This window comes from Protomyctophum bolini (genome assembly GCF_963924005.1).
Source record: "Protomyctophum bolini genome assembly, chromosome: 18".
NCBI lineage: Eukaryota > Metazoa > Chordata > Actinopteri > Myctophiformes > Myctophidae > Protomyctophum > Protomyctophum bolini.
Window position 1 is genome coordinate 3,739,684 of NC_137879.1, and position 8,339 is coordinate 3,748,022.

General features: G+C 45.2%; 1 protein-coding gene across 1 annotated transcript; it reads right to left on the reverse strand.

The window, feature by feature from the left end:
- Positions 1–628: 628 nt before the first annotated feature.
- On the reverse strand, positions 629–8,339 carry LOC308333102 (leucine-rich repeat-containing protein 18-like; the record flags this gene model as incomplete). Its single annotated transcript, XM_080789297.1, has 5 exons — positions 629–1,174; positions 2,468–2,757; positions 3,280–3,378; positions 4,486–4,502; positions 8,335–8,339. 5 exons carry the CDS (start codon positions 8,337–8,339, stop codon positions 629–631), a joined length of 957 nt encoding a protein of 318 aa, XP_080645423.1.

Sequence of the window (8,339 nt, forward strand, 5' to 3'; positions counted from 1 at the left end):
CGTATCGCGCCACTCGGTGGCGCGATATGAGCTTGTAGATCTGCTATTTTTCAATAGGTAAAGCATAACATGATGCTAACACCAAAATGGGTTCCCGGTCAGAATGGGTTAAAACCTATTAAAAATTGCAGATCGACACACAAGCTGCACTCGCGGAATAGTTTTGAAACTGATTTACGGTAGAAGGCATTTTGTGGAATTGGCCATCAGGTGTTTAGTGGTTAATTCATCTTGCATTTCAGTTCAATACAGGTATATATATACAGTATGTATGGATCCCAGGTGGAGGCTATTTTGGGCCAAAAAGGAAAAAGTGAGTGGTACTGTATACTGTACTGTACTGTACTGTACTGTACTGTACTGTACTGTACTGTACTGTACTGCACTGCACTGCACTGCACTGCACTGCACTGTACTGTACTGTACTGTACTGTACTGTATAAGACCTCCTCCCTGGCCTGTGTGTGTCTGTGTGGTAGGCTGTGCAACAGTGACACTTGGTGGTGAACAAAGGCTATAACGCTATTTTCGTGCTCGGACACATTTCCGTGCTCAGACACACACACACACACACAGCTGTCTATAGGAACATCGGGAAAGTTTGGGAACGCGTCCCTCTTCTTAGTTCTTATCTCCACGTCTCTTGGTCCAGCTGGGCCACCGAGTTGGGCGACACCAGGCCGGCGAACGCCACCCTGGACCTCACGGTCGTCGACGACGAGGACGACATCACGGCCTCGCCGCTCACCCTGCCGTCCAGCCTCTGCCTCTCCGTCTGCGCCTTCTGCAGGCACTCCTCACAGAGGCAGCTCTGCTTCACCAGGTAGAGGCTCTCCGCCCTGCGGACGGCGTCGCCGCGGGCCCCGCGCTCCGCCGCCACGTCCGCCGCGATGGGGTTGTTGTCCAGGTTGACGCGCTCCAGGCGCGGCAGGCCGCGGAGGTGCTCCGGGTAGCGCGTCAGCCGGTTGTCGAAGAGGCCGACGCGCCGAAGCTCCCTCAGGGCGGAGAGGCACGGCGGCACCAGGGCCAGGCGGTTCAGGCCCAGGTTGAGCTGGCGGAGCCGGCGCAGGAGGCCCAGCTCGCTGGGCAGGGAGCCGCTGGTCAGACGGTTGTTGCACAGGTTCAGAGACACCAGGTTCTGGAGACGGCCGATGGACTCTGGGATGTGCTCCAGCTGAGGAGAGGAGAGACGTATACGCATGCAGGGACGGCGTGTTAAAACACTTTAGCCCGCTAGCATTTATAGAACAATTAGGATCTAATTCACGCCAGCATTTTCTTTGCCAGTTGAGCTCTTATTTTGAAAAGCCACATTTCCCGGAAGTAGACTATATTCTAGTGAGTTTAGCGGGTCTCGTTCATACTGTTGTTTATAAGATGGATCTATGCCGGATCTATGGATCTATGGATCTATGGATCTATGCCGGGGCACTGGAGACCTCCACAGCGTCGGCTCCGTGCCGTCAAAGAAACGTTGTTTTGACCATCAAAATGCCATCAACAAGGAATAGGAGACACAGGCGACTGAAAGAAACAGATAGAATAGCTACCCGATGCTAACGCTAAGTATAGCATTATGGCTTGATCGATCGAAAGCGCTATAAAAGCGATCAATTGCCATTGATCAACGGCAATGGCGGTAAGCGTAGTATTAACCCATTCTGACCTGAGATCAGATTCATATGAGGTCTCCACTGGACACACACGCTGGTCTGATCAACCCATTCTGACCTGAGATCAGATTCTATAAAAATGTCAGTCGCTCTTCGATTTTTCAAAAATAGCAGACCTACAAGCTCGTAGCGCGCCACTCGGTGGCGCGCTATGAGCTTGTAGATCTGATATTTTTCAATAGCTAAAGCATGACATGATGCTAACACCAAAATGGGTTCCCGCCCAGAATGGGTTAAGCCTTATGCCTTAATACAGTACACATACTTTCCCCTCTATAACTAACATTTTAAAACAAAATTTCCATATATTATTTATTTGAGAAATAGTTAATCTTTAACTCAGGGTGGACATGCATGTCGCGCCTGTCTCAAGTTGCATGATGGCATTTGTCCGTGTGTGGTCCAGGATCAGCCCTGTGGAATGCAGGCTATGGAATGCACCCCCCCCCCCCCACCCCCCTCTCCTCCTAAAACAACTCACATGGTGAGTTACACCCTGTCAGGTGTAAAGGAGCTACTTGGACACTCAGGCATGAAGGAAGCATGAGTTCGAGTCCGTTGCTCTCCCCTTGTCCCCCATATATGGGGACTAGGTTGCTCTCCCCTTGTCCCCCATATATGGGGACTAGGTTGGTCTCCCCTTGTCCCCCATATATGGGGACTAGGTTGCTCTCCCCTTGTCCCCCATATATGGGGACTAGGTTGGTGGAGGGTTAGAGCCCAGGATCACATTAGATGATTGACACAGGGGTGAAAAATGGGTTACAAAATCGTGGGATAAAAAAACAACTCACATGGTTGCTGTGCAGATCCAGCGAGCGCAGGTTGGCGAACTTGTCTATGAACGCCGGGAGCTTCTGGAGCGCGTTCCTGCTCAGGTCCAGCTCCTCCACGTCACACAGCTTCAGGATGCACCTTGGCACGGCGGACAGGCCCTGGTTGCTGAGGTCCAGACACCGGGAGCCCTCCGCCGTGGACTTCAGGCAGCTTTTGGCCATCTTCAGGGTCATCTTCTTCCCTTTAGACTCCGCCGTTTTCGTCGTCTTCTTCTTCGTCGTCGTCCCTTTTGCCATGTTGTTGGTTGCTGTCAGGGGTTTGGAACAACCGCATCAATCAATCAACTTTATTTGTTCAGACTCAGGGTCCAATAACAGACAACATAAAAAAACACTACATACAGAGAAGAAACACCCCTAACTCATAAAAACATCATTTTTACAATAAACATTAGTACGGTATTAGTAGGTAGTTTCGACGGGGCTCCAGCAGCCCTCACTGCTTGTTGTTTTTCCGCATCGCGACGGTGGAATATCTTTCCGTTCGACAACGAGCCATGGAACTCTTTTCATGGATCAAAGGCGCAAATACTTTGGCGTTATGCGACCAACGGTATAATGAAACAATCCTGGCAGCCTCGGTATATTATGTCACATTATTATAAAGCCGTCACAAAGTGTTAAGACTGACAACCAATTATTTGGGAGTATAGAGGAGCAGGAAGGTCACGGTCCCCGCAGGACAAAGCGTTGGGATCAACAGCTCTAAATAAGCGTACAGGGCCTGAATCCTGATGCCTTGTCATGTCTTTGTCAAGGTCTTTGGTTACCTGTTAGTGAGATCAGGTTAGAACTTGTTCCACCGCGGTTCAGTGATCCACTGTGACAAAGGAACTGACAGCGGAACAACTGTGTGACATCATTAAACACTTGGACATGTCCAGGAGAGATTCATGAGAGCTATCTCATGTGTTTACCTTGATAGAATGCATGCATTTATTCCAGAAAGGACTTGTAGCCTACTTTCAGAAACTTAAATAGGATTTTGGAACGATAATACTGTGTAATCAATTATGATCTTGTTAAAGGAATATTTCACTTTTCAACTTTTGGTCATTTCATCATATATCTACTCAGCCTTATGTGAACACCCCAGACAGTTTTTAAGTTGCTTGATTCAGTATTTAGATATTTGAGATATTCATTTTAGCTGCCACGACCCCTTCCTATACAAACCCGTTGTAACTTCTAACTCCATTTGAACCATGATAGATTCATCAAAAACACCTGCCTTGGTGACTGATATTGTCTTTCTAATACGTGAGGGGGCCGTGGTTTTTCAATGAGGACACCCTGGAGGAAGGAGGAGAATAAAGAATCAAAAATATATATATTAAGAATAAATAAAAATAGTAAATGAAAAACCATGGCCCCCTCATGTATTAGAAGGACAATATCTAAATACTGAAGTGAGCAACAGTCTGGGGTGTTGACATAAGACTGAGTAGTAGATGATGAAATGACCAAAAGTAAATAAATAAAATAAAGTCATAAGGGCTGCAGTGGCTAGTGACCGGATGGAAACCGCAAGGTTGCCAGTTCGAACCCTGTGGGCTCCCTCAGAGTTAGTGTCCAAGTGTCCTTGAGCAAGACTCTGAACCCCCTAATTGTTCCCGATGTGCAGGTTGGTGCCTCGCATGCTATGGTTTCCTCTGGCATCGGTGTGAGAATGGGTGAATGTAATGCACAATCTCTGTAAAGGCGCTATATAAATGCACCATTTATAACAAACCAGACCACCCGAAATATATTTCTCACATAAATTAGCTGGGTTAAAGTTGCAATGACAAAATTACAACACATGTTCCGCTTGAATAACATCCCTAAGCATGGCAACAGCAAGACAAATAGTTGTCTACACTACAGCCTAGAATCGTACACGTAATACAGTCAGTCCTCAATGTTAATTTATCCATTTGTAAGTCAGTTATATTTAGAGGAAATACTGTGCAGACATTAAAGTCACTCTCACTTACCGTTGGATGCAGGAGGCCTATAGAAAGAAAAGCAGATTTAAGGACAGAATGCTAAGGAACAATACATGCAATCAGCCTCTCTCTCTCTCTCTCTCTCTCTCTCTGTCTCTCTCTCTCTCTCTCTCTCTCTCTCTCTCTCTAAACTGGTGAATTATAAATGAAGAGACGGAACTTGAAGTGAAGAGCAGTGTAAATAAAACCTAGGAAGTGCTGGCGGATTATTATCCCTGTTCCGAATGGAAATGCTGGAGCTTGTTCAGTCAACCAGTCAGCGCACACACGCACACACACACACAAACACACGCACACACAAACTAGGATTGTTATTTGGTCTCTAGGCAACGTGACATTTGGTCTTTGCTCTGTCACAGAGGGAAGAAGCTGCTAGGTGAAGCGAGTCACTGTGTCCTCTAGTGTAACACAATATAGGCCTGAAATCACTTAAAGATTGAGAAATCCAATAGGCTTAAGTGGTGTTGTGTGTTTGTAGTACTTTGTACACCAATGGTTCAACACCCTAAAGATATTTTGGTGCATGTCTCCCCTCCCAAACGTACAAAAATGCATCATGAATCAACCACATATTTAAAAAACAGTGATCTACTGTACATGCTCACAAGAGACCTGACCATGGTAGCATGCATATACAGGGGTGCCCAAAAGGTAGATCGTGATAGGCTGTGCAGGTAGACCACATGACATGCCCCTAAAATATAATTTATATTATTTAAAAACTATTTTTGGCATGTGCCACTTGAATTAAGGTGACTTCACTTGATTAATAGACATCAAAAAAGGGAAGCTCAAAACCCAAAATGCAAATACTTTGTTTTCAAGTGTTTCGCAGTTTCGCACAAACATCAGTAGGCTATTACACAGTTATACAAAAACACCCTATCAATTCCATTTCCGTCCTCTATTTCCCATTCCAAGTCAAGAGTGTTTGCCTAATGTAACTATTTTCAGCAATGGGATAATATCTTTGGTGGGTAGATCTGGTTTGAGCTGGTAATTTTGAAAGTAGCTCTCAAGTAAAAAAAAAAACACAATCCACAATAAATCATAAGAATTGCTATTGCTATAATTTCGTGGCCTCTCAGATGAAAGCCTCCGTATCTTAATTTGCGATATTTTCGTAACTTATTCCACCATGCCCACCAAGGTGGTGCATATAGAAAAACACCGTTATCACCGGAGCTGCTCCAACTTGTGAAACATTAAAATGACACAGGAATAATATACACATTATTATGACCCACATGGGCCATAACAAGGTGCTATTAATTATTATCTATTGTATTGTATGAATGTATTCAGTATTGCTAGAAGGTTTTTGCCTTCAACATTGTGCTTATAGTTCGTGAGCATTAAGCATTAACCACAGAACTTGTGAGCATGTAGATCACTGTTTTTTAAATATGTGGTTGATTCATGATGCATTTTTGTACGTTTGGGGGAGACATGCACCAAAATATCTTTAGGGTGTTGAACCATTGGTGTACAAAGTACTACAAACTGTACAAACTGTACAACACAACACACAACACCACTTAGCCTATTGGATTTCTCAATCTTTAAGTGATTTCAGGCCTATATTGTGTTACACTAGGACACAGTGATTAAGTTTGCGCGCCACCGAGTGGCGTGCTACGAGCTTGTAGGTCTGCTATTTTTGAAAAAATCGAAGAGCGACTGACGTAGAAGACATTTTTAGAATCTGATCTCAGGTCAGAATGAAAACTGTCAGGACAGAAGACATTTTTAGAATCTGATCTCAGGTCAGAATGGGTTAACACCCCGAACTTCATGGGGCCGTTTGGTCTCAAGGGCCCTAAAACTTTCTCTCTCTCTTTCAAGAGAGTGAGACAGACAGACAGACAGACAGACAGACAGACAGGCAGGCAGGCAGGCAGGCAGGCAGACAGACAGACAGACAGACAGACAGACAGACAGACAGACAGACACCCTCTTGTCAACAATGAATTCTATCTGTTCCAAACTATCACTCACGCAGTGCTTCATTTACAGGCCAGCACCAGCAGCTTTTAACACAACACAACACCGCCATCTGCTGGGGAAGACGGACCTCTGTCTCTATAGCCTACTCTAACAATAATACCGACCTCAACTTCAATAATGTGCGTGCGTGAGCGGTGCGCCTGCTCGGATTAGGACAGCTTCAGCCACAGCACGCAGACGTTAGTGGTGGCCTTTTCGACACCTATTAACTGATATTCTACAACAGGGCTATATTCAACTAAATTGTTCAGGGGGGGACTTATTCTCCCCTCTTGCACCAAACTATGAATCTGTAGGCATAGACACAACGCGGTACTACATTTTCACAACCTTTATTTAGTTGCTATATCTTGGAATAGATTTAGACCTATTTGACAGTGCAGAAACATACTTCCTCCTTGCTTTGAGGACAGCTCTTTCTATAAAGAGCTTGGGTACATTAATGTAAACAGCGTGTGTTTATATTTGCCTCGGTCATGTCCATATAAGTGAGAGACCAGCAGATTGCAGGAATGACCAAGCCTTATGGTTCAATGTCAAGGCCCATTCTTTTTTTTTAGGCATTTGACCATGGACCACCATTTGATGACCTCTCACACCCAAAACTAAACATTTTAGTAAAGTATTGTGTCCACGATTCCATGCTGTATTGATGTTGGTACCATTAGGAGAGATAAACAGGCAAACGTTGACCAAGATACCAAAGGCAGCGGTGTCCGAACGGTTTGCGGAGCGGTCTTTATATCGGAAGGTCGCTAGTTCGTATCCCCGGACCTGCACGTTAAAATGACCACCGCTGAAGTGCCCTTGGACAAGGCATTGAACCTCTACCATGAAATGTTCTATGAGCAGGGCCTGGCTGTAAACAAGTTCTTGAGCTTTGTCCAGTTACCCTGGGTAAACATAGTACCTTTCCTTTACCTTTCCTTTCTACATTATCTGTAATTGTGTAGACTTCAGATTTCTAACAATGACTTAACTCTTGAGAGCGTAAAATGAAATGAAATGGACCCGGGGGAAGGTCCATTTGGTTTTATTTTACACTCTCAAGAGTTAAAGATCTATAGGCCTAAGGGTAGTTGGTTTTACCAACTCTCCATCATTTAGCTGGGGACCACCTGGGAACCCCCTCAAGGACCACCGGTGGTCCCCGGACCACTGGTTGAAATCCACTGGCTAATAAGAGGCTATTGGTTAATGTCTGTTCAGTGTTCATGTGATAATTGGAGGACACAATAATGCTTCCTGTATCCTTGATGATGTTTGTGTTCAAGAATATTTATATTTTTTATCCCACGATTTTTGTAACCCATTTTTCACCCCTGTGTCAATCATCTAATGTGATCCTGGGCTCTACACAACCCTCCACCAACCTAGTCCCCATGGGGGACAAGGGGAGAGCAACGGACTTGAACTCATGCTTCCTTCATGCCTGAGTGTCCAAGTTGCTCCTTTACACCTGACAGGGGGAGTTTCCCTGGTTGGACGTAGCGCGTGGAAGGAACACGTTATTCCAACCAGTTCAACATTTATCAAGAATATTTCCTTGATAAATAGTTGAACGCAAATAAAGATGTTGACTTCACTGCATGACTGACAGTGTGACTGACAGAATGTCCTCTGGCTATGCAAAAATGGCAGCCTCTGCTGGACAATATATATATACCTCTCACAGTTCCCCTTCCCTGCAGCACCAATCCATCACCCCACAGGTGTCGAGAAGTCTGCCATCAACACTGATTTGCCATTGTCAGTTCAGGTGTGCTCCCCTACAAACACACAGACACACAGTTCTCCACTCCAGACCCAAGCCATGCGTCACTGACTGACCACAT